The 27,410-nt window shown below is 47.6% G+C and overlaps 1 protein-coding gene across 1 annotated transcript; it reads right to left on the bottom strand.

Annotated features, from left to right (window-relative positions):
- Positions 1-217: 217 nt before the first annotated feature.
- LOC115328056 lies at positions 218-25,733 on the bottom strand. Its single transcript, XM_040212020.1, has 2 exons — positions 25,630-25,733; positions 218-805 (listed from the first exon to the last, which is right to left on the bottom strand). The coding sequence occupies exons 1-2, from the start codon at positions 25,731-25,733 to the stop codon at positions 283-285; spliced, it is 627 nt and encodes a 208-aa protein (XP_040067954.1). The 3' UTR covers positions 218-282.
- Positions 25,734-27,410: the final 1,677 nt, after the last annotated feature.

Raw genomic sequence — 27,410 nt, 5'->3', positions numbered from 1 at the left:
GAAACTCATGAATTAAAACGGTAACAGGTTATCATATACTCTTGTCACGTATCTTCACTTCACTTCTAATAATGAACCTTTTCAGCAAGCGTTTGGGAACAAATTGACACTAGTGCCAAGTACAACACTAAACGCCAAAGTTTACTCAAGGGTTGCTGTTGCTATAGTTGGAACGTTCTTTATTGCCCTGTTATATATAATATATGGATATGTATACCATACACACATATAATGCACCATTGTCGCCTGCATCGGTGCGGGCCTAAGGATCCGCCATTGCCGTCACGGCGGTGTGGGTGGGTGTTGGTCCCAGCGCCTTTTGCTGCTGCAAAATCGTCCGCCGGGGCCGCCGTCGTCGTAGACGAACTCCGCCAGCTTTGTCCACAGCAGGAAGACGATCGTCCTGTCACGACTGGTGGGCAAAATCCAATCGACGTACGTCGCCGGACGGATCTCGTCTGGGAGTTCCTCCAGTTTCGTTTTCCGAAGGCGAGCATGACGCTTGCACTCCCAGACAACAAAGGCAGCCGTCGCGGTCCTGCGGCACCGGCGACACGCCCCCTCGTGGGGGTCGTCGCTCAAGAACTTATGGCGCAGCGCCGGGGAGAGGGCAGTGTTGGTCGCGAGGCGACGGACGAGGGTCTGAGTGCTCCTCGGTAGGTCATTCGGCATCGGAGGAACGGGACGGAACTGCTCATCTGGGCGTTCCTCCCGTTCCTCACGTAGGTGCCGCAGGGTTCTCCGCCTTTGGTGTTTAGCACTTTCCTTGACGGCAGACGGGTCGGCCCGCCGGCTGCCTCGCCGGCTGAGTTGTGGAATGCGTTCGGCGCGGATGTCATCTGGCGAACTGCTGCTCGCGCCTTGCTTTGGGCCCACTAGTTGCCGCCGATGCCCGCATGGGCAGGCACCCAGGAAATAGTAGCTTGGATGTTGAGCTTGTTTCGAAGTTCTAGGAACGTGGCGAGCGACTCGCCGACTATTGCCGTGTACGTTGAGGGGCTCCCGTACGCTCGTCTGCAAGTTTTGTACGCGCGGGTCGAGTCGGTGAACAGTAGGAGCGTGTGCTTGGTGTCTGTTGGTGCAAACGTTTGAAGAACCCAGTGGGATGCTCGGAGGAGTGCCACGAGTTCCGCTTGCGAAGTGTCGACTTCTTCAGTGGTCGAAAGTGCAGCCGCGTTCGGAATGCCATGGGAGGTGTCGACCCACGCGACCGCCTAGACGTGATTGGGGGTTCTGTCGTCGCCGGCAGTCGAGAGCAAGGTTTCCGCCATGTCAGTGTAGATTATGTCGTGCGTAGGCGGACCGAGGCCTGGAGCGCTCAATCCAGGCAAATGCGATATAGCTTCGCCAATACTGGAAACTCCTACGAAAACACATAGCAGCGGCGGCGAACGTGACAGTGGCGCCTCTAGCGGACTCGGAGCCTACGGAAGCAGACGTCGCAATGGAAAAGTTTAGGCTCCGCGACGTCCTCGAGCTTTACGAGCCCCGTATCGTCACCCTAACAGCAGAAACAATTTATTACGGTCAGTCCGCTTGCAAAGCGGAATCCACTGATCGCAACTGCAACGACAATCGAATAACAACGCGCGCATAAACAAAGATAGAGCAGTTTATTTAGCGGTCTCAAACGCCTCTCAGGGGATCACACGCGTTTCAACTATTTCAACGAGGACGATCGTTGCGGCGCTTATAGAAAAAAAGAAAGAAAAATGGAAAGCAGCAAATGAATAGCTGGTGTTCGCCACCGGTGTTGAGTTCACGACAAACAAAGCGGAAGCAACAGACGAAACTAATGAAAAAAGAAGAAAGCGACCCTTTTTTTTCCAGCTGCTTGTTGTACATTTCTTTATTTGCTTTCGCGGCGTAGGTACGAACTAAAAACAAAACAGGGGATATAAATAACGTAGTGCAGCTCACACTGCCCGGTAAAAAAGGGTCGCAGAAATGTTTTGGTCGCAGGCAGCAATCTCCTATATGTGCTAGCAGTGAGTAACCTTTTTTTGCTTTCGAATTTCTTTTTCCAGTGACTTTGGCGGGTTGTTCGTTCGCTCGCTTGACGAAGCAGTTTAAAAGTGCATTCAAGTACTTGTTGAAGTAGGTGTCCGTAGGTTGACGTAGGAAGCAGAAGAAAGATTTTCCACCACATCGCACAAACTTGTCCTTGCAATGGCAGGCACCACATCGCACAAACTTGTTCTTGAATGCGGCCGGTTGATCAACAAACGATGACCCGTAGCAGACGTGCCGGCCGGAGTACACAAATAAAATTCGAATAAAAATGGGTAAGGAGCTTACACTTCTTAATATATTTAATAAATATCAAAAAGCACGTATCCCGATTTTGGATTAGAAACTCAAACGAAGGCGAAGATAGGAGGTTATCGCAGACGACAGTGGAAGAAAACAACAACAGCAAAGTTGCAGACGGCCCTCAAAATGCCCGGGCCTAGCGCAGACAAACCGGGGGTAGTAAGCGCCGAAGCGAAGAAAAGGGAGCAAAAACTAAGCCAAACAAAGCAAGGATACGCGATAGTTTACGCGTCGGGCGAAAGAAAAAAGCAAAAAGAGAACAAGAAATATACACAGCAACATATAAGCAGGAGGACGAAATAACGCGGCAGAGTGGCGTCGAATCAAAAATATAAAAGAAAGAAGACTCAAAAATGGAAAGAGTGGAGTCGGTTCAACGGGTGTCGGCCTTTATCGTAGAAACAAAGAAGCAGCGAAGCAGAAGATGTTGGTCGTCCCCGCGCTAGCAATCGGAATTTGTGCACTGCATAACGTGACTGAAATCACCTTTTCTCGCGTGGCTACGACGCTCTCCCCTTCTTTCTTTGCAAGCGCGAGAAGTCTGCTTTTTTCGTAACTCCGCTTTTGTTAATCTATAATCGCGTCAGATTTGCATATGCACAACGACTTGTTTCGGAGCATACTGACATCGCCGTAACGTACGTGGTTCGAAATTGACTTCTGCTTCTTCATCCGGAGACGATCTTAACGGGATTAGCCAGCTCGCTTGTTCGACGAAACGGCTATAAGCAAGACATTCATGAGAAATGGGAATTGCAACGACAAAACGAATTGATAGATAAGAAGAATAAAGTTGAAACGAAGCTATGTTCTGAAATGTTTGTACATTTCCCTTTTTCACGAAACAGCGCGAAGGCATACATTCGTGTTTTGCTTGGCTTAGATAAGTTGTGACAGAATGTTTTCTTCGGGAGAACTCCGAAATTGCACCCAGAAAGCTGTAACATCATTTCCACGCGAAGAGAATGTCCTTCACTCATGAGCTGGCAACCATTTTCTAACTTTCAAAGCAGCAAATGTCCGTGACATTTTTTTTTTCGTTGGTCACCTCACACGGACATAGGCAAAACCCATGCATTTTGGAAATTTTGGCTGCTAGCGGAGACTCCGAGCTCGCCAGGGGCGCTGCAATCACTTTTCGCCCGTTTTTCGCGGGAGTTGCCAGTATTGGCTTCCACGGTATTTGGTGCAATGGATGCTATGTGAGTGGTCTACCAAGCAGTGTCCTTCAGGCAGGTGCCGTGCTCTGCCTTGTGACCCGCTTGGAGACTATAGTCACGTGACCGCAACCGGAGACACGCTTAGCCTAAAATACGTATAGCGTCTACTCGGCTGTCAATACCGAGTGAACAGGACAGCAGCACGACGGCTACTCGGCGAAAACGTTTCTTGGCAGTGGATTGGAAGATACAGGCCCGCGCGCCCACTCCCATTTTGAGCGCTGAATAAAGCTGTGCGCGGGCTCTCCTCCTTTCCACTGCATTGCCAAGAAAAGTTCTCGCCGAGGTAGTTTTTGGAGTTCCTAAAGGAACTGCCCTTTCCAAATGTTAACCAAGAACGGGAGGTATGAAGAGGCTATGTTTTACGCCGTAAAACCAACACTATAAACTAAAATGCAAAAATAACTGCGTCTTCTTTCTGCGCACGATGTCCCCAAATAAACTGAAACCACAAAGAAAAAAAATATTACTCAGAAATAAGCTGTGCCGTATATTTCGCAGCACGCTAATAACAGATTTTTTGTTTCGCAAGGGTTGTGTAAATGTAACAAAAACTCAACCATTTCTTAAACCATGTAATCATAAATTCAACACAGATGCAAACATCCCCAAAGTTGAAGTTAAAAAAAAAAAAAAAAAAAACACGAATCTAACAAAACGATGGCAACACAAGGAGGGGTTCTGGGCCCGAAAGTGCTAACGACTTATCGTATCGTAGAATAGTAAAAAAAGAAAAATATCAGGAATAGTGTCTGCATATTTGAGGAATCTGCTGTACAGTGAGGTAATAGGACGTCCCTAAGGTGGCAAAATATTCACGATTAAGTAATTGAATATTTGTTTCGGGTGTTAAAAAGTGTTTTTAACGTATATTTCGTCGTTCTCAACGTGGGCGTCGACGGACATAGCGCCGCTGCTTGCGCCCCTGTCGAGGTGAGCACTCTTTTTTACACGTTGTAACGGCGCTATATCGCGCTATTGACTCGTCCATTTGGCCCGCATGCAGCCTCGAGCGAGCTGTTTCGAATGTCGGTGCAAGACAGGGCAACGGCGTAGCAATCGCGACATGAGAACCGACTGCGCCTCGATCTGACCGACCGCGCTCACTCTGCTGCAATGTGAGCGTGGAAATTCCGAGCACCGTTAGCTCACTGGTTGCAAGAGGCTGCTTTGTCATTGAGACCTTGCAAACGCCTGCGGACCGGAGCCGTTCCAGTGCTTGGCGCTTCTCACGCGCAGCATCGCAACCTTTTTGGCGCCTGATAGGCCAAGAGAGCCCATAGCATGTGCTGCGGTTCATTCCAAGTTGAAGGAGAGATGCCGCGAAGTACATGAAGCGGTGCGAGGATGCGTGATGTTGAAAAATAAGCGTAGAAAAATTATCCCGCAGGGTTTTCCAGTTTCAGATGTGGCGATTTGAGACATGAATGCTGTAAATGTCATGGAGGGATCAATTTGATGACACTAATATTGCGCTCATTCGGCTCGCTCTTATATTGAACTCATCTTTTGATTTTTGAGACTTGCGCTTTTCTAGAGAGCTTCGTGACAACTCCAGTCGTTCCTTGGCGCACTGAATCCTGCAAAGCCAATAAACTACACCCAAAACCACTAAAATGTAGTTCCGTGGAATTCTGGGGCCAGTGAATACAGTGAGCGCCACAAAAGTCTGAAATGTTGGTGGCCGCTCGCCTGTCTACTCTGGTCGGCTCGGACCGAAAAGAGACAAAAGGCGCCAAGAGAATCCCTTCTCTGGCAGTTCCGAGTAATTCCGGTGCCCGGAATATACAGTGAGACGCCATGCTGGCTGTTCTCCGATTTCACTGGGCAGTCCCGGTCCAGATCTACTACGGCCAAGGCCCAATCTTGGCCCCATAGCTAGTCTAATCAAGTGTGCTGCCTGGTGCGTACCATGTAAACTCGTTCATCAAAAAATCAATTAAAAATACGACTTCCCAAGTGACACCTTTGCCCTCAAATAAGTATTTAAAAATAATTGCCAGTTACATTTAATTAATGAATAACTTTTTTTAAATTACAGCGTCTTCCTAGCAGCCTTTTTATCAAGACGCCTTCTTACAACAGTGACTTTCGTTGCCTAGAGCATTTCACTCGTTTTTAAGGCTCGGTTCCAGAAAACGAAGCACCCTAATATCTTGCGCCAACATATTTTCAATGTTGGTAACCCATTGGCTAAGAGGGGCCCAAGTTGGTCAGCCTAAGCCAATCGATTACCAATGATGGTGAGCCATCGGCTAAGACAGCAAACTGTTGGCCAGACTAAGCTAATCAATTACCAACGTTGGTAGGCCACTGGCTAAGACAGGCAAATGGTAGCCAGCTTAAACCAATCGACTGCCAACTTTGGTAACCCATTGGCTTTATTACAGTCTAGATTTCTGCGGGCGTTGTCACTACCGTGGTCATTACTGCAGTCGTCATATTTTGTACGCACTTTGAAGTCATTTTTGGGCAAGCAGAAATATAATGCTCCAGCTTCTTCTGTTATATGTTTCGTGATAACCTTTGTCTGCAGATTGAAATGCGCATCAACTTATGTCACCTCCTACGTCAAACATAGGGTGTTCGAGATCTTTATTTGTGAAGACGTGTAATTGCTTAATCAATCGCTGGATATTTGGTTTAAGGGTTTATTTTTTGCTAAAAAATATTAGTGCTTTTTATTTATTTTTAATCTTGTCCGGTTTGGTCTGAATTATGGGCCGTGTTTTACGGCTTTGCAAAGCGGGTTGCTTTGAGATTTTCAAGATCACATACGGCTGACAAAGCACCCGTGTCGTAGATACTGGGGAGGCGCGTGGAGCTTTTGGGGTTGAACCCTGCGTCCCCCCCTACCCCCCTTGGAAACGCTTCCTGGCTGCTTCACTAAATGGGTAAAAGAGAAGAAATACTAAACTTTTTGCCGTATAGACATACACACAAATGGAAGGAAGCGTGCATTTTGTATTTCGCGTGGAATTTACTAGCGTAACTATCAGTTTTGGGATGACGCGTGTTAGTTATACTCGGTGACAGGTGGTAAAAGCTCCTCCCATCTCTTTTCACTTTTGCAAGAGCGAAGGATCTGGAGGAGGCGATCTCCTCCCCAGCGATACTTTTAACCTGTCACCGACTACGGCGTTTTTCTTCGTGGACGTTCGAAATTGCTACAGCTCGCAATGCATAGTGTTCTAATTCAGGTGCTAACTTGCTGTGCGTGTGAAAACAGAAGAATCGTCCCCCCCCCCCCCCCCCCGGGAGCCACATCTACAGACTGTTCTCAGCGTGCGCGATCGGCACATTAAAAAAACTAAATCAAATAATTATAACGCTGGTAAGCCACTGGCTAAGACAGGCCAATGTTGGCCAGCCTAAGCCAATCGATTACCAATGCTGGCACTCATTGGCTAACACAGGCCAATGTTGGCCAGCCTAAGCCAATTGACTACCAATGTTTGTAACCAATTGGCGAAGACAGGCCAATGTTGGCCAGCCTAAGCCAAATGATTGCCAACGTTGGTAAGTCATTGGCTGAGATTGTCCAATGTTGTCCAGCCTAAGCCAATCGATCGCCAACGTTGGCAAACCATTGATTGAGATAGGCCAGCCTAAGCCAATCGATTACCAACGTTGGGAAGTAGTTGGCAATGTGCCATTGTGGTACCAACATCGGTACCACGATGGCAGATTGGCCCAACATTGGACCATTGGTCGCCAATTAAATACCAATGTTGGCCCGACGTCGTGTGCTGCCTGGGAAGTGATTTCAAACCGTTTAATATAACCAGCGTAACAACAAGTTCGGTGCTTTCGTACGGAAAGCGTTTTAGTAGGCGCGCACCATTACGGAGTAAAATATTGTTTCACGCATTTGAAATTCGCTCGAATTGACTATAAAATATTACTTGACACCTGCTATGCACAGGCGATAGATCTCCGGAACGAGCGTTCAGGTTCAGTTGGCTCTCTGCACTCGATTTCTGATTTTGAGAATGTCATGTGTTCTACTGCTTCCGTGTCCCGTCTTCATTGCGCTACTCTTTTATCATGTATGTTAACGACATACTAGCCCGTCGATCCACTATTTTATGTTTTATGTACTTCGCTTGTGAAATAAAGTTTCCAGAACATGATTTCTATTTTACGCCACTGATAGCTTGGGTTAGTGGGTGAGTTTTCAATATTATTTTACACTGGATATAGCATTTAGTTTCTGTTTATTTATTTTTTTAAGTTGTCTCGCTTGCCTTTTTTAGTCTTGCTTTCGCCTCACCAGGGCTGGCAGTATTGTAACAAGAATTAATACAAAATAAAGATGTAAATTTGTTTCTTTAATAACATAATATTACTTTACCTTTTAATCACTCGCTCCTTACCTTTCATCTATACGTAAGTATTGTCTTAACTGCCTCTCCTTTATTCACTGGCATGTACACTGAGAGACACTGTTAGCCCGAAGAGGAGTTCGGCGCATCGTCGCGTTGTGCTCAGATATTTTGGTGGCGAAACAAAAGGTACGATTTAAGTTTTAACTGTAAGGAAAAGTTCCGCACTCTAGCAATTTTGAATACAAATCTCCGACTGTAAAAGAAAAACAGGGAAAGCCAGCATCGTAACGGGAATGTGGAATGCAATTCATATTTTAAATTCCGCCAGGCGTGAACTATTTGGAAATTAGACGAAACGTTTTATGTGAATCCGACGTTCTTTTGAACTTGGGACAGGTAATTAGTTTATTTTTTATAAGCTGCACAAACGAGACAACATGTTAGAAAATATTTGAGAGTAATGCCGCATGGTTATGTTTAAAGGTTAAGATCCCTTGGAAAAAGAGGCCGTACTTGAAACAAAGTTGAAATATATTGAATATGAATATTAATTTTGCATTTATTATGCATTATTTTGTCCATATTCGAAGATTCGCCGCTAAATTTAGACGGGGAAATTTTCCCATAATGCACCGCAAGGTTTATTGCCGGTTGCATTATTCCTGTAATGCAACGCACACAGTTACGCCGACGGCGACGCCACTCAACCTGGAAACGGGCTTCTAAGAGCTGCGCACTTAAAAAAGTTGCACAAAGAACCGGAAGCACTCCGTGCATTTAACATGGCGTCGTATCGCTGGAGTCACGGGCTTGACGGCTGAGCGAAGCTGACAACAAGATGGCGGCGAACGACGGACGTACGTGTTCCACCTTTAAACTCCTTTTCGCTGAAGCCGCAAACTGTCTAGCTTCGAAAGAAAAATCGCTTAACGATCAAAGCAATTGGGATTTATCGGTTCGATTAAAGTCAGTGGAATGTCGTTTTATTTATTATTTCAAGCTGGCGTTCTCGTAAGTTCGAGAACATTCTCGTCTGATCGAGTTCCGAATGTTCTACGCGTCAAAAGTTCGACGCCGAATGTTCCAGAAACCCACGTGGGTACAAAAAGAACTCCACAGGGCGAGCGGAGTCAGTCTCGCCCCAGCGCCCGGTCCTGCTGTTTCGTCGACATCGACGCTTGCGCCGCAACCCTATCTCTATTTTGTTTTGGGCACAAGTTCACCCCATTGAACGGTCTTCAGTTATGCGCCACCTCTTCATTTGTCACTCGTGACATTCTGGTGGAGGTGCGGGGCACCATATTCCATGCCCGTAAAACGTACCATTTGCAACATCTGTAGGCCCGATCAATTTTCCAGTCCCGGAAAACTAATCCCCGTCGACAAAGCGGAGACCCGAGCCAGCCGCCGCCACCAAGACCAGACTCCGGAGTTGGGTCAACTACCAGAGCAGCCGAGGAAGAAGAAGACGCCGACGCTGAACACCACATCGCAGCACGACGTAACGCCAGCGACGTCTATCGTTTAGGTGCGGACCCCGCCACGGACGTTGGCGACTTTCATTGGCGACATTTACGAAGGTGTGGAACACTGCTTAAGCCAGTACGAGCGCGTCGCCCGGTTCAACAAATGGGGAGCTGAGCAGAGCCTGCGGAACGTCTACTTCGCTTTGAAATGCACGACCCCAACCATGTACGAGAACCACAAAGCGTGGTTTTCGTCGTGGGAAGAATTCCAGGCCAATCTACGACGAACTTTTGGAGGCCAGCAGCGACGATACCGGGCCGAAGAACCTCTGCGAGCAAGGAGCCAAAAGCCGAACGAGAGCGTTACGAGCTTCGTCGAAGACGTTCTCCGCCTGATAAACCGCGCTGACCCAAACACTTCCGAAGAGAAAAAGCTGTGAGTCATGATGCGGGAAGTAAAGGGAAACATATTCGGAGGACTAGTTCAAACCCTGCCTACAACCGTTGAAGGATTCGTCACTCAGGCCACAAACATAGAACGTGCCCTTCAAGTACGGGCCTCCCACTACCAGCGACTTTCCAGCATCGGTGCCCTCTTGCCTTCCAGCTGCGACATCCCGGACATCCACTAGATTATTCGCAACGCCGTCCGGAAAGAGCTGAGGAAGCTCCTGCCTGCTCACAGCAAACCGGCTTCGCTGTCAATTGTCGAAGTTTCCGCGAGGACGTTGAACGGGCATTCCATCCGGAGGTTCCTGCCAGCGTGGTAACACCCGAGGAGCCTTCCTTGACCTACGCCGCAGTGGCTCGGCGACCGGCGCCAGCTGGCCGGTAGTATTCCACGCCGCCGCTACGTGAGCCAGAGCCGCAGACCTTCTGACTTCGGGAAGGGCAACCGCAGCTCGTCCGTTCTGAACAACCGGCGCCTAGGAAGACGCGGGTGTTGCGCACGGCCCATCGACGACCGCTTTGTTATCACTGCGGCGAGGCAGACAACGTCTACCGGAGGTGCCCGTACCGACAAATGGGCTTGCGAGGTTTTTCGTAGAGCGACCTGCGACGCCGCCTTGGGGAGAGACTTCAGCGCGAGACACATGGACTGCAGTATCGTCCGATCCGACGTCCGATCCGACAGTCTGAACGCCGCTCCGAATCGCCGCACGCGACAGTTTGAGACACACGCTTCCGACCTTGCATGCGACACGACGATCCGTTCGGCTCCGCCCAGGAGATCCAAGTACTCCAGCGGAGGTCCGCGTTCACAGATTTCTGATCCCAGATTGACGGTTTAGCTCACACGAGTCACGTTAAGAGCTCGTTATCGTTAGCGCGTGAATTCTTTGCGGGGGCCATCTTTCTCAAATGGGTCAGCGGGATGCACGCGTCCGGCTTTCCGTCGCCCGTCCCGTTTTCTTGTTCGTCCCGACAGACCCTGTACGTCATCATGACGTTCGCGCTAGCTGTGCTGTCATTCGCTGGACGCATCCGACAATCCGTCCGCCGTGCGAAACTATCTGGCGCGTTGGACGCATGTCGGATCGCCGATCCGACAAGCGACCAAATTATTCAGATCAGGCGGTCGTACTGCCGGATTGGACGTCAGATCGGACGTCGGATCGGAGGAGTTTTCCGCGCATGTGTCTCGCGCTCAAGAGACATCGAAGAGCACCTCCGACGACCCCTCTCCCCGGTGCCTAGTCAACTTTTGTGGTTCCCGTTCGCCTTCGCCACGATGAGGTTTTCTCGCCCTTCCGCCACTCTCTTCGGGACAGCCTGTCTTCCCTATCTCGTCGGGAAAACTTTGCCACCGTGGAGCCCGCACCATTGCTAACATGGTACACGCATAGCCTAGGTGCGACACACGGTGGTTTTACATGGGCAGCCCAACTCGGGTACGCACGCTCATCGCCGCTGTAGAGGCCTCAATTCGCATTTGGCACCCTGTAGGGTCAAGGCGGATACCATAGGGGTTTCACATAGGTAGCCCAAGTCGGGCATGCCCACGCTTCACCACCATTGGGCCCACATTACCGTAACTTAGCCCCGCACAGCTGAGGTGGGATCCAGGGGGTCTTACATGCACTGTCCAAGTTGGGCATGCCCGCGATATGGCCTCCCCAAAGACGATGAGAGACCTCCCGCGCTTAGCTCCTGCAAAACCGAGAGTGGCCTCAGGGGGGTTTACATAGGCATCCCCACTCGGGCACGCCCACGCTTAGCCGCCGTGGATCCCATATTATGACGTTTTGGCCTCCTTAGAGCAGAGGTGGATCCCACGGGATTTTACATGGGAAGCCTTATTTGGGAATGCCCACACTTTGCCCCCCTCAAGCCTGCATCTGCGATAACTCTGCCCCCGCATAGCCAAAGTGGGATCAAGGGTGGTAGTCTAGGGCAGGCGCAATTGAGCATACTCTCGCGCAGCCGAGATGGGACCCTCGAGAGTATTGCATAGGCCTCGTGCGCTTAGGTATGAAGCAAACTGTGACACCGTCATTTGGGGTAGCACGAGACACCTGATTAGGCCTCGCACTACCTTTGGCATCTTCGCTGAGTTTTGTTTTAATTTCTCTGTAGAGCTGAGCAAAGAAAACGTTTCGACGTCCAACATCGGCTAGATTCAGTGCCACAAGGCAATCGAAAGTTTTAGATTCATGCCAGAACCGGCAAGGTTCGCGGCTCTGATCTCTGGGCGGTGACGTAAAAACACCTGTCGTCCCGACTTTTTAGAGCGCAGCTCTTAGGCGCCCGTTTCCGGCTCGAGCGGCGTCGCCGTCGGGGTAATCGTGAGGTAATGTGACCCCCCCCCCCCCCCCGAGGTCACTTGACCCCCCCCTCGAAATCACGTGACTCCCCCCCCTTCCGATGTCACGTGACCCCCGAGGTCACGTGACCCCTCTCTCTAGTCACATAACTCCTGCCCCAGGTCCCGTGACCACCCCCGGGGTTCACGTGACCCCCCCCCGGAGAACACGTGACCCTCAGTACCCTTCCCTCCTCCTCCTCAAGAGCTGCGCTCTAATGCGGCTTTACAGGGAGTTGTAAACGGCTTCCAATTTTTCACCCTTTTTTTGGAAGTGCGATACGGTCGTTTCTGGGTTGACGCTCTTTTTGCCTTAGCTTAGACCTGGGTCATTCCATGTGAAACGTCCCAGACGTTGCGCTCGACCACCTCCGATTTCTAAAAAAAAAATTCATGGGCTTCGGCCACAATGTCCGTAGCCATACCCTAAAACAGTTTTGCCGAAAAAACATTTTTTGATGACGTGAGCGCGATTTTAGTTTTTGAAAACAGCGTGAAACTAGGCATCACTCAATAATTTACGAAAAATCAGCTTTTTTATGAAACACCCAACAATATTTTTTTCTTAAATTTGTACGGTTGTCGGCTTATAATGTGGTTGAGTTTGTGCAGTTTTGTTTAATTTAAATATTTTTTTACAAATACATAATTTTATTCCAAAAATAAACATATTTGTCATGTTATTAAAAAATATATAATTGCTCCCGGGACCAAAAATAACTTTTTGCTGGCTGCCCTTTGGGTATATAACCTATAAAAAATATTTTAAACCACTCAATTAAACATCTTGCAGTAAAAAAAAATCCTGAAGTTGCCAAAAAGTGCGTTTTGACGCACAAAGAGCCGTTCATTCCACCCTGAGGTGGTCCAAGTAAAAATACAAAATATGGTGGGTTTGGAAGAACGATTGATCGTCTTTTGATTCTGAAAGTTTAATCAGAGTAATTTTTGTTTAAAGCGAGAAAACAATTTTTGAAGTTGAACTCTCGCATCACTACCCGGCGTCGCTTCTTAAACGCCTCTTCGCCGCACAGCACGCCACCTGCGACGATAGCCGACGCGATTAGGTCCAAAGAAACAACGGAGTTTGCTGCCCGGTTCCCCTGGTACCTCTTTTCTGGCTGTAAGGGAAGAAACGGCGGGTATTGTGTACTAATCGGGGGTGCCGCCAGTGCGTCGCCATAGCAGGCCGGCTTTGCCCTTTGTACCCGAAGGCGGCTCCTCACACTCCGAAACCCTATGCCTAATCGACGGGCGGCATCAGCTGACTTGGACGTCTGAAACACGATAATATCGCTGCGAAATCTAGCCGTCACGCACTCTGCGGTGAAAAGCGGAACTATGATCCGGTTCGCGCTTAGTTGGAGCGCAGTGAAGGCTACAGGCGCGTGATCAAAGTCTGAAACGCGCTGATTCAGTATGTTAACTCGGACACTTGAAGCATCGTCACACGCCAAGAGTTCGCTTCTAGCATTATTTTCGGTCCATATTGTCAGTGCGGGAATCTTTACGTGACACATTGGAAATATTGAATAAACAAAGGCACGTGCCCGGACTATTGACACTGGGTATCGAGTCTCATTCCTTGCCTTTTGAGGAGCCCGCTTCTGCGCTAGTAAGCTAAGAAAGGGCTGATAAGCGAGAAGTTGGCTTTTGAACGAGCATTTGAGATCGGAAATCTGTCGAAGAAAGAACTTCATTTTTTTGTCAAGTACGTTGTACGGTGGTGTAACGATGGATCAAGCTGGTCCCTCTGGAGAAAGAAGTCAATCTACGGTTCCTGTGGATGCTGATCAGGGTACGTAGGAAAGTCGGCTTTATTTTCCACAATACAATGATAGTTGTTTCGTGTTTACTCGTGCCTACCCTGTCACAGTATCTGTATAGTTGCGGCCGCTCAATTCATGACTTTTTCAAACCAGATGGACTAGCTATTTTTTTTAAAGCTGGCCGTTTGTCGTACATGTAGTATGTGTTACGTTAGACATGTATAAGCCCAAGCTTTAGGGAAGGATGTGTTGACTTATATTAAATACACATGGTTCGCCTTATACCTGTCACAAACCAATTAGCGGTATAAAAGTTCAAAGCCGAATGGCGTTTTGCGTACAAGGCTAGCTTCTGCACGTAAGGCGCATATGTGCCCGACATGTCATTTATGCGCAGCACGCAGATATGGCTCACATGAATGAAGGAGCAGTCATGTTGCATTTAAATTTCTTTTTCATTGCAGAAGCCGAACTTCCTCCGTGCTCCCTGGGTGCAAGGGGTTGCCATGTGACCACACAGACCAAGACGCGGTCCCTCATCTACGCTCAAGACCTGACGCACACAGATCGGCGGCTCCTTTCGCTCCGTTCCGGGCGCCCACAAGGTGACATCCGTACAGTGTGTTCACATCATTATCAAGTATACCTTAAAAAGTACACATCACTGGTTGCATCCAAGTGGTGTTCTAACCCTTTCTATGAACACGTCAAAAACCGCCGTGGATCAGCTGTAATTACAATAGCCTTGGCAGATGCGCACCCCAATTTAAACCTTATTCCTGGAAACCGACTTTGTCAAGCATGCCGGCGAAATTGTTTCAAATTGAAGAAGAGACCTACTTTTCAAGCACCAGCGCCACCTCTGGCTCGTGATGCCCCTTCTGAGCATGATGACCCCGAGGTACCACTTGAGAGCGTGAACGAGGCCCTCGCGGCCGTTGGAGAGAGCCCTCTCCAACGAAAACGACGGCGAATAAGCCGCGAGACATACGCCCAAAAGAAGGTTAGACTACTTAAAATCTCTGCCGAAAGAAGAATTTATACATATTTGGGTGTACAGCAGAAACGAACTTCTCAGCCGAACCAGGATGAAGATTTTGTCTTGAGTGACTACGTGTCACTCATGCAAGATGTAAAAAACAAGTTTGACCTGGAGAAAAATAGAGAGAAAAAATTACAACTTCTAACATTGGCCCCAACCTCCTGGTCTCGCGAAAAGATTATGAACTTCTTTGGAGCCTCGGACGACAAGCGCGTCAAGCCGTAAAGGTCAGGTCAGAATCAGGAATATTGGGCACCGTGCCAAAAAGAAGAGGCCGCCCGGTCAGCGAAGAAGTTAAGGCCTCCATCATGGAGTTCTATCAGGATGACGCTGTCTCGAACTGCCTACCGGGAAAAAAGGACGTGCTACGTGGTCGCCAAAAGCGTCTGTTGTTGCTCAACTTGAAAGAAATGCACGAGGAATGGAAAAAAAGCTGCGATTTCAGGTGCAGTTTTTCAACATTCGCAAGTCTGCGGCCTTCGCATTGTGTCCTAGCAGGGGGGAGCGGCACTCACACAGTTTGCGTGTGCATGCAACACCAACATTTTAAGCTCATGCTTCACGCTACAGGATTAGACGAAAGCACCGAAGAACTTCTATCCACTACAGTATGTGATCTACACAATGAAGAGTGCATGCTTGACAGGTGTGCCAAATGCCCAAGTACCGATTTTGCTGATACTTTGCTCCGCAGCACTCCACTTCTTGACCCGGAAGAAACGGATTGCGTCCATGTGCAACAGTGGGTTAGCGGGGTGCGTTGCCAACTGGAAACCATTGTTCTGACACCAGACGAGTTCCGCGAAAAATTCTTAGATATGCTGAAGGCACTGAAGGCTCACCACTTTGTGAGCAAACAACAGGCACGATACTTGCGGGAGCGCAAAGCAAACATAGGCAAACACGAGGCAATAGTACTCATGGACTTCGCTGAAAATTATAGTTTCATCGTGCAGGACGCCCCGCAATCCTATCACTGGGTGAATACTCAGGCATCAGTACACCCCGTTGTTATTTACTTTCGCAAACAAGAAGCCACCACCCAAGAGATTTCTATAAAATCATTCAGTTTTATTTCTGACTGCCTAGAACACGACACGGTGGCTGTTTCTGTATTTCAGAGTGAAGTAATTAAGATATTGAAGCGAGACCTTCCGCAAATTAGAAACATTCACTACTTTTCAGATGGTGCGTCCTCTCAGTACAAGAATAAAAAAAAACTTTGCAAACCTCTGTCAGCACGAAAATGATTTCGGCATTTCCGCTGAATGGAATTTTTTCGCAGCGTCCCACGGGAAGAGTGCTTGTGACGGAGTCGGGGGTACAGTGAAGCGTCTGGCAGCAAGGGCCAGTCTTCGAAGTCCCTTCGAGAACCAAATCATGACCCCCTAGCAGCTGTTTACCTGGGCCAAAAATAACATCGGGGGCATAACAATACTTTGGGTGCCGAAAGAAATGGTTGAAGAAAAACGAGCTCAACTCACTCCAAGATTTAGCTCAGCGGTCCCCGTCAAAGGGACAAGAAGCTACCATCACTTTAAGCCTGCGTCACCATCCACGCTACGTGCTGGACTTACGTCCTATTCAGCAACGCAATAATTTGTCATTTCAAAGCCGATTTGAACACAAACGACGCGTGAGCCTTCAACGGCGCGCATTCGTCAACACCACATCACCTCGTCGTTCGAGATTGCCCTTTCACGGGTCTTTTGTGCTGCTGTTTACATCTGTCCTGACGTTAACAAGAGAGAGTGATCGGGTTCTGTATGTAGGAAACAGCTAGCTTGCTAATGGATGCGCTGAACCGGCAGCGCTAAGCATCTCCTGACATCAAGACGCTGGAAGATCACAGGAGGACATCGCCGCGTAAAACGGTCGAAATGGGAAAAGCCATAAAGCAACAAGTGTGAAAAACAGTCCCTTTTCAGCGAGATGTACCCGACAACTAAAGGTCCTGCTCCCTACCTGCGTGGGCCCACCGTTACACAGTCGCACGCTTCGCCGGGCTCGACGGCAGTGTTGTACGGAACGGCGTTCCAAGGAACGGCGTTCCTGGAACGCGTTCCTTTTAGGAGGAACGAAGGAACGCCGCCGTTCCATTGTTCCTCACTGGAACTGGAACGGGAACGCGTTACATTTTTGCTGGAACGGAAAGAGTAACGGCGTTCCTTTTTTTCGTCCAGTGGGCTGATTTTTATTTTATTTCTAACAGGGAAAGTATGAAAGTACAAACACAATATCTTTACGAAGTGCAGGATCTCGTTAACTTTTTGGCTATTAATCTTAGGGATTTGTTTGTGTGGTCCTCGCTTGCTAACAGTTTCGGGTGCAGGAGAGCTGGTGGGAGTCGATATATTTTTGAGTGCCCAAAACTGCGGCACAAAAAGCAAAACTTTTAGTCCTAGGAAAAGACAAAGAAAGAGGGTTGTTTCTAACTCAGCTACTTTCTTTGGTTCCACGAATCCTCATACACCCAGAAATTTTATTGCAACTACAGCCATTTTTGAACTTCCATAACGAGACCTACAATTACAACAAGATCACAGATTGCGAAATATCGGACTCACCCTTGTATCCCGAACATTTTTCACTTAAAAGATACACAAAAAATAGCCTTTATTCCTTCTCTAGTCCCCCAGCTTCAAACTGAACAACAAATTTAACCTTCCCAACCAAGTATTTGTAGCTTTCAATACTGACTTTCCAGAAGCTTTAACCTCTCCTTCACTTGCTTGTCTTGCGGACAGCAACAAGGAGAAGCAACTGTTGTCAAGTTCTAACACGGGACTCTGTTAAATTGAAGCGTGTGAGGTTGTTGTAAAATGCTAGTGCAACCTTGGGTAAAAGTACATTAAATTTGGCTCGTCTGAATTGTCCACTACAAACATGGACATGGTTAATAGCTGGGATTTTTAACATGCATATATCAACAAATAAAACCCTACTTCCGCGTGTTTTCTACTCCTGGTGCCCTTCCATCCCGACATGCAAACTCGTATGTTGACTATTAATGGGATAGATAAAAAAACTCTGATTGATTTAACTAAACATGGTAATTAGCAAAAATACAAATGTAACGTATATGTAACGATACGTTCCATTTTTGAAACTGTAACGGGAACGAGTTCCTTTTTCACATATGGAACTTGTAACGGGAACGCGTTCCAAAAATCAGAAGGAACGAGGAACGAGCTTTCGTTCCTTTTTTTGAGGAACGTGTACAACACTGCTCGACGGTGCCGTGCTGTGCAGAGAAGAGGCACAAGAAACGACACCAGACGACACCAGGTTGCGACATAAAAGCTCACCTTCAAAATGTTTTTTTTTTGTATTTAGAACAAAATTATTTTAATTAAACTTTCAAGAACAAAAGGCAATAAACTGTTCTGTAAAAGTCACCATGTTTCGGATTTTTCTTTCGACCACCTCAAGGCAGAATTGACGGCTCTTTAAACGGCAGCACGAAATTTTTCACAAATTAACTTGTTTTTTCTGCAAGATATTTAGTTGAACGGCTCGAAACTTTTTTTGTGGAGTATATTCACAGGGTTTACAATAAGAATTTTGAATCACCTGCAGCAATGAGATAGTTTGTAACCAAACTATCAAAAAGGCTAAAATTCTCATATATTACTTTTTTTTTTTAAATTGCTTCAAGCGAATATTTATGATCCTTATTACACAACAATCAAAATACCATGTGGTTTTTAGGAAAAAATAGTCCACTGTTCTATAAAAATATCTTCATTTTCATCAATTAATGAATGACTCATAGTTTCACTCCTTTTTTACGAGTTCAAACCGCCATCACCCTATGAAATTTGTTTCTCGTCAAAAATATTTTAGAGAAGCACCACAAACATTGTGATGAAGAACCATTGATTTTATTTTAGGAATCGGAGGTCGCCGTGGGACCTTTGGCATGGCATGAAGAAGTCCAAGTCAGCTGATGCCGCCCGTCGAATAGGCATCGCGTTTAGGAGTATGAGGAGCCGCCCTCGGGTACAATGGGCACAACGGGCCTGCTATGGCGACGCGCTGGCGGCACCCCCGATTAGTACACGATACCCGCCGTTTCTTCCCTTACAGCCAGAAAAGAGGGACGAGGGGAAGCGGGCAGCAAACTCCGTTGTTTCTTTGGACCTAATCGCGTCGGCTATTCTCACAGGTGGCGTGCTGTGCGGCGAAGAGGCGTTAAGAAGCGACGCCGGGTTGTGGTGCGAGAGTTCAACTTCAAAAATTGTTTTCTCGCTTTAAACAAAAATTACTCTGATTAAACTTTTAGAATCAAAAGACGAGCAATCGTTCTTCCAAAGCCACTTTATTTTGTATTTTTACTTGGACCACCTCAGGGTGGAATAAACGGCTGTTTATGCGTCAAAACGCACTTTTCGGCAAATTCAGGATTTTTCTTTTACTGGAAGATGTTTAATTGAGCGGTTTAAAATATTTTTATATGTTATACACCTAGAGGGCAACCAGTAAAAAGTTATATTAGGTCCCGGGAGCAATTATATATATTTTTTAATGAAATGACAAAAATGATTATTTTTGAAAGTAAACATCTTCGATAGAAATCTGTCTGGTTTGGGGTACAATTCGAAAAAAAGAAAACTCAAACCAAAAGTTTAGAAACAACAGTTCCCAACGTTTCGGGGTCGACTTGACTCCTTTTTCAGGGGTGACTAAAAATGGAATGGGACAACGCGAGCTTCGACCTCTCCTTTTTCTTCTACCGAGGTGATGTTTTCTGAACGTGACGCAGGCCATGGACGTAAATAGATGGTAAGGCCCCGAGGGACCTGTTAATGTTCCCCGGTGTATTCTGGATGTGCCACGACTCCAAGAACAGGCGTCTTCGAATATGTGGCTCCGTGTCTATCACATGTGCTTTTCCGAAGTCGATCCGATGATCAAACACCTCACAATGTTCCGCGACGGCGCTACGCTCGCGATCGAAATTGCGCACATCGTTCTGGTGCTGGCGCATGCGTTCGGGAAAAGATTTAGTTTCACCGATGTAGGCGGCGGGGCACTCCGCACACGGTATCTTATAGACCACGCCCTGTGCTTTCTCTTTTGGGAGGCGATCTTTCGGCCTTGGCATGAGCCGTCCTAATGTTGACACTGGCTTGTGCGCCACTTGGATCCCTTCTTTTCGGAGCACGCGCGCCAGTCTCACGCTCGTCCCTTTTACATAGGGGACGCTGATGCGCGCGATGGGGCGGGACTGTGTGTCACCCGACGATCCATGGTTATTGCGCGTGCAGCACTGTCGACGGGCGACGCGTTGGACAAATCTCCTTGAATAGCCGTTTTTTTTGGAAGTCAGCAAGTATGGTCTGATTCTCCTTTCTTCTGTCTCTTTCCGACGAGCAGATGGTCGTTGCTCTAGACAAGAGAGTAGAGACCACCGACGTCTTGTGACTCGTTGCGTGGTTCAAGTCATAATCAAGGTAGCGTCTGGTGTGTGTAGGCTTCCTGTAGACTGTGAACCCCAGCTTGTCTCCTTGCCTTTTCACCGGAGCATCGAGGAACGGCAAGACTCCATGTCTCTCGTATTCTACAGTGAACTGGATGGCCGGTTCTATGGAATTCAGGTGTGCGAGGAAGTGGTTCACCTCTGATTTCTTCACGATGCAAAAGCAGTCATCTACATAGCGCATGAACTCGTTTGGCCTGTTGGAGAAAGTGCTAAGCGCTTTCTGTTCAACCACTTCCATTGTGAGGTTTGCCGTCGTGACCGAAATAGAGGCGCCCATTGCCGTTCCGCTAACTTGTTTGAAAAGCTCACCCTTGAAGCTGAAGTACGTACTGCCAAGGCAGAACTCGAGAAGGCGGCATAGCTCATCAACACTGAGGCTGGTTCTTGAGCCCAATGTTTCGTCTTTCTCGAGAACCTCTCTGGCTGCAGCAACTGCTAAGCGAACTGGCACGCTGGTAAAGAGCGAAACAACGTCGAAAGACACAATCGTGTCATCATCGCTGAGTCTCACTTGCGAGGCACGTTCCACGAAGTGGCCGGTGTCCAGCACATGTGTCGGCGTATTTCCAACAAGGGGAGCTATAGTCCGGTGTAGGTAATTTGACAGCGCTCGGAGCGGTGAGGTCGTAAAGTCCACGATAGGTCTCAAGGGGACGTTAGGTTTGTGGGTCTTGGGTAGTCCGTAGAAGCTTGGCGCAGAGCCATTCCTGCAGATGAGATGCAAGTAAAGGACTTTCGACTCTGGATATTGCTTGAAAATGTCAGACAACATCTTGTTCATGTTCCGCTGAATTTGGGACGTTGGATCTTTCTTAAGCTTTTTATAGGCCGGACTTTCCAGAAGATCCCGTGCCTTCTGTTCGTACTCCTCCCGGTCCAGGACGACGGTAGATTTCCCTTTATCTGTCGGCAGTAGCACAATCTCTGAATCCGGAGCTTCCGAAGCGCAGCAGTTTCATCGCGAGATAGATTGTGGCGTTGCCTCGGCGGAGGTTTTGAAAGGATGTCTATCGCTTTAAGTCGTACACCTTCTCGGACGCTGGGGTCTAGACGCCCAATGCCGTCTTCCACAGTGGCAATCATTTTTGGTAGAGGGGGCCGGGTCGTGGTCATGTTGAAGCCGTGGCCTTTTGCCAAGACTTTAATCTCGCAGGGGGAGAGCTGTCTTGAAGACAGGTTCGTTACAAAACTGGCGGTGTCAGCGCCTTCCCTTTCCGGGTCTTTTTTCCTTAGCATAGAAATTTCTTCTCTTCTTGAGATGCCTGTCGTTTTTCTCTAGCAGCGGAGGCGATGCTGGAAGCGAACGACTGCAACGACGGAAGCACACCGGGGATGCGATGTTCGAGCTGCCGACGCGTGAAGTACAGGTCCAGTTCTTTTCTCCTTAGGATGGAGTGGCACTCGTGAATCCTGGCGCTTACCAACCGGTGCTCCGCCTGTGCCAAGATCTTGTTTCCCTCCTGGGTGTGTACGAGGCGCTTGAGACGGAGGCTTTTGGGAATCACGTGCAAGTCCTGGCAGGCCATCGTGAAGTCAATATGCGTCTTGTAGGTAGCGATGCTGCGGGTGATGTTAACAAACCGCTTCGCTAGCTGGGCTGTCTCCGGTCCAAAGTCAATGGATAATGACTTGAAAGTAAACATCTTCGACAGAAATCTGTCTGGTTTGTGGAACAATTCGAAAAAAAGAAAACTCAAACCAAAAGTTTAGAAACAACAGTTCCCAGCGTTTCGGGGTCGACTTGACTCCTTCTTCAGGGGTGACTAAAAATGGAATGGAACAGCGCGAGCTTCGACCTCTCCTTCTTCTTCTACCGAGGTGATGTTTTCTGAACGTGACGCAGGCCATAGACGTAAATAGATGTTAAGGCCCCGAGGGACCTGTTAATGTTCCCCGGTGTATTCTGGATCTGCCACGACTCCAAGAACAGGCGTCTTCGAATATGTGGCTCCGTGTCTATCAGATGTGCTTTTCCGCAGTCGATCCGATGATCAAACACCTCACAATGTTCCGCGACGGCGCTACGCTCGCGATCGAAGTTGCGCACATCGTTCTGGTGCTGGCGCATCCGTTCGGGAAAAGATTTAGTTTCACCGATTTAGTTTCACCGAAAACAGTTTCACGCTGTTTTCAAAAATTAAAATCGTGCTCACGTCATCACAAATTTTTTTTTCGTCAAAACTATTTTAAAGTATGGCTACGGACATTGTGGCCGAAGCCCATGAATTTTTTTTTAGAAATCGGAGGTGGTCGAGCGCAACGTCTGGGACGTTTCCAAATTTGGGTGCAAATTTGGGTGCAAATTTAAGAAAAATATATGGTTGGCTGTTTCATAAAAAAGCATATTTTTCGTAAATTATTGAATGATGCCTAGTTTCACGCTGTTTTCAACAATTAAAATCGCGCTCACGTCATCACAAATGATTATTTTTGAATAAAATTATGTATTTGTAAAAAATATTTAAATTAAACAAAACTGCACAAACTCAACCACATTATAAGCCGGCAACCGTGCAAATTTAAGAAAAAAATATTGTTGGGTGTTTCATAAAAAAGCAGATTTTTCGTAAATTATTGAATGATGCCAAGCTTCACGCTGTTTTCAAAAATTAAAATCGCGCTCACGGCATCACAAATTTTTTTTCGTCAAAACTATTTTAAAGTATGGCTACGGACATTGTGGCCGAAGCCCATGAATTTTGTTTTAGAAATCGGAGGTGGTCGAGCGCAACGTCTGGGACGTTTCACGTGGAATGACCCACCTGCGCTTCGGCGGCGTTAGAATGTTTTGGTTCCATTTGTGCTTTCCTCGTTATCTGGTCCCGCACCTGAGCAGGCACGCTTCTACCTCTGTGACAGTTTGAAACTCAAGCTTGTACACCTAAAACAGGTTCTCATAAACCACTTCTCGCAGTGGCTCCTGGGCAACGCAGGGGGCCTATGTGCAGTCCAAGTTGGGCGTGCCTACGCTGTGCCAAAATTCGCCGTCGTATATCCGATATAGGTCCCACCGCGCGGCACTGCGTGGGAAGCCCATATTGGGCATGCCCGCGCTGCGGCCACGTGGGACCAACGTGGGTTTCGCAGCGGCTGCCTGAGCCCCCATTGCCCACTTGGGCCCCACATGGGCGCCACCTATTGTGCTACCTGGGTAGTTTGTTTCCCTTGGGAGGCCAGAAAACGCTCATCACCTGAGCGAACAAAAGGCAGGCTGTCCTCACGTCGCGTGGAGCATATGCTGCATACTGGAGTGCAAGGAGCTCAAATTCAGCCTTTTCTCTTTTTTATCTGTCAGCGATCCCTAGCTCCGAAGGCATATTAAAAACTCCAGTTTAGCGGCTGCTTTGAACTACAAAAATCGCCGTTTGAGCGCAGTGAGTAGAAGTTTTAAAGGCACGGAAACGCTTTGTAACGAGATCTCATACCCACAGAAAATTGCTCCTACCTCCGTCTGTTTGGTCATTCGTTCATACATCATGGCAAGACATGTCAGAACAATTGGTTTTTCGATTACGCGCGAGAAGTCGAGGTCAAATTTTGACGTTAGTATCCTGCCAATCACCAGTAACGGCCGAAGAAGTTCCCAATGTCGCTTGACTGATTTGTTTGGACCGGGAACGAAGGAATGACCGTGAAGTCGGGATTAGATTAAGCGTGTCGGTCGCCAAGTTCCCCTACCGTTGAAGGTTCTGAACAGGAAAGGTTGTTGTCGGCTGCTATATAAATTCCTGTGATGAAAGGTCAGCTGGGATACGTACATAAGAACAAGGAAGCGCGAATAAGCATAACAGCTCTGATTGAGTCACTTTGTGTGTCGTCCTCTTTTTCGTTCCTAGGCGCAAGGATTTGAAGATGTTGAAAGTTCACCAGCTCGCCTGCACGTACTTTGTTACTTCAATAAGGCCACGTGATGTTACGGTATTACATAATACCACGACTTGATGCCCGACCTTCATGAAACGTGACAGCGTTGAGTGATGTCAGGTCGCATGTGCACGTCGCGTGGCGTGAAGTCACGTGACGTCACGGTGTCTCGTTACCAAGGCTTGTGACGTGAACGCATTTGACTTTATGGTATCACGTGACAGGCCGACCTGACAACAAAATGTTGCGTGACGTTCAATTCCTTCTAAACAAATTTAATCGATCGCTTCGTTAACTGTAGGATCCCGTGAATTATGATTTTCAAGAGAAGCGTTTCTGACCATTTTCCTTTAATCAATTTTCGCATAGTATTTCGAAGGAACATTCGGAATGATCGTGCTAAGAAAGGAAATGTCACTTTACTGACCAGAGATGTCATCCCGAAACTACGAAAGAAAGATCCTTGCCAAAAAAAAAAGTTTATTTCATTTAATTTTGAGCCCGAATATAGCAGGAGGAAGGCATTTTTCATTACTAATAGAGCCGGTGAGTGTGCCAGAAGAAGGAAATCATGTTGACAGTGGCTAAAATGTAACAGGTTATGCCACATTCATTAGCTCTCCTGCTCACTCACTGTATTTTTATTGGCAGTCTTCATCGAGCGCAATCACACATATTTGCACGAAGCAAGTAAGATCACATATGCAGGTAAATAAAAGTTTACACAGGCGCAACTTTTTGTTTATTTTTATATTTTTATAAACCCGAAGGTAAATTCCCTCAGGATGCCTTATAGTTCTACAGACATGTTGTAGAACTGAAAATAACTTTGTTACACAATTTTTATGAGCATCCTCCGTAGCACACGTGGCATATTTGTCAATGTGATTTCCAGGTTGCAAGAATTTCGAAATAAGAGAGTCCACGAAGCGCGAGACCTTCACAGAGGGTCTCTCCGGGTGATAGCTGGCAGTCTTCCGGCCCGTCAGAAATCACACCAATAAGAGTCCACCGACCGTTATCTTCGTACCTCAAGGCCCTCCGTTGCCCCCCTCAAAATAAAGCATCAGAAATTGTTGGCCTCAATGGCGTGTTTATATTAAAGAGAAATATTCGTAACGTGTGTTCATGAAACATAACATATTTCTCAACGAGACTTATTAGGAACACTACTGCTAAAGTGACAACGTTTTCATGGTTTTCAGGTTGTAGCGCATAAGCAGTAATTACTCTAACTTTTTGCAGAAATAAACAAAACTACCCAAAACGAATTAAAGAACAGACATAAATTTGTTACGTATAAAATGAATACATCCCTTTGAGATGCTTTCTTGTTTACCACAAAGGTTGACCACAAAGGTCGGACAAGGTTATGTCTTTCAAAGCGTGTGACTCTAAGAACAGTAAATAACCACTTTTATAAATTTTGTACCCCAAATACATCGTACTAATTTTTCTGTTTCTCCTCTCGAAACAAGATGCGTAGAAGGTTCGTGACCGTCACAGTGTCATGGAAAGTAGGCCGCAAGGACTGCTTCAGTACTGACTTGACTTTATTGAAAGGAAGTAACGTTAAATTCCTTCTGAAATGAGTAAGGTCATGTAAAATACCATTTGTTGTTCCATAATATATCACTCATTACATAAACCTCGAGATTGCAGGCGCTTTTACCTGCAGCCTCGGGGTTTATGTTGTTTAATTTAAACCAGCTCGCTTGCGCCCTAATATTCATATACTACACGCCGGTGGAAGTTAAATATGATGTGAAAGAGCACAATGATCTTTACATTTTCGCAGCTTTTACGTATCTACAATCGTTTTCAACATGAGAGTAAGCACGCCAGATACAGCTGGTCGGCACTGCACGCCAGCGTCTTAAAACTGCAACTTGCAAATTTAGCAGACTAGCTTAGGCCCATGCTGAGACATAAGCCCATTATGGACTCCGTTCTTGAATGATGAAGCTCTAAAACGTAGGAAATGCCGAGAGACACCTGTTGGCGCGTTCGCCCTTGTATGGATTGGGCTAGTGTAACAACTACGCGAGTGCATGAAGGGCCCCACTGACGTATGTACCAAGCACCAGTGCTGTCTTTTGTCTGTTGCTATACCATGCCACGACGAACAGCGTATCTCAAGCTTTTTTGCAGTCGCCTTTGCGTTACAATACTCCCTCGGCGAGGGTCTAGTGCTGGCTGATATGAAGACAGGAGCCGAAGTGAACGACGGCGTCGTCTGCTGGGACGCCTTCCGCGGAGAGCTGGAGCAAACACCGGACCCCACATCGGGCGGTGACCCGGAAACGCAAGAGCTGGCCCACCTCCTACAGACAATACACGAAGCCAAACCGTCGTGTACCCAGCAATTTCATGGAGCGGAGGACAAGCCGTCGCTGCACTTGCACCTCGCTAACTTCTGGCAACAACGCCTCGACGCGCTACGTGCGTACAGCAAGAGAGGACGAACGCCCGGACTACGATGTCGTCGGAACCTTACAACGGCTGAGGCGCGCGATTACGCACATACATTCTCTACAGACCGATGGTGGCACCTTTGCTCCAGCTTCAACGGTAACATGAACGGAGCGCTGATATGACACATATTTCGATTTGGCAGGTCTAAGCCAAGTACGCACCGTGCGGCCCAGACCACGGCTCTACGCATGCGAATCTCGGAGAGAAGCTGGCGCTCCAGGCTGGAGGAGCAGTGTTCTTCCCGCAGCCTGTGGATTCACCGAATCCCACTATATACTCCCGAGACTCAGCGACACCAACCCAGATGATCGGAGATTTTCAGGCATTGGATCTCCAAGCACCGGAGCAGATGGACCTAGACCAACCATTTCAAATGGCCGACCTTCACGCAGCTTTAGCAAGGGTGAACGCCCGCAGTGCACCTGGCCCAGACCTGATAACCAATTCGGAACTGCGCAACCTCCATGAACTCCACCTCCAGCTCCTCCTTGACGCGATCAACGAGATTTGAACGACGGGCGACTTCCCGAGCTCCTGGCGCGAATCCCTGGTGATACCGTTCCCAAAACCGGGCAAGCCACCGAATGGCCCCAGTAACCTCCGGTCGATTTCAGCGTAAACTCACTGAATGTATAGACCTCGAGC

The sequence above is a fragment of the Ixodes scapularis genome, unplaced genomic scaffold (genome assembly GCF_016920785.2).
Source record: "Ixodes scapularis isolate PalLabHiFi unplaced genomic scaffold, ASM1692078v2 PGA_scaffold1__304_contigs__length_218370807, whole genome shotgun sequence".
Classification (NCBI taxonomy): Eukaryota; Metazoa; Arthropoda; class Arachnida; order Ixodida; family Ixodidae; genus Ixodes; species Ixodes scapularis.
The sequence above is the reverse complement of the archived record's forward strand: the minus strand, read 5'-3'. Positions and strand labels throughout refer to the sequence as shown.

Excerpts from the sequence above, each read along its gene's own strand:
- LOC115328056 (XM_040212020.1), bottom strand. The coding sequence starts at position 25,733 with ATGTATTTGGGGTACAAAATTTATAAAAGTGGTTATTTACTGTTCTTA. Across the intron at positions 806-25,629 it reads CTTTGTGGTCAACCTTTGTG|CCGGCGAGGCAGCCGGCGGG; the intron begins GTAAACAAGAAA and ends TCCACAACTCAG.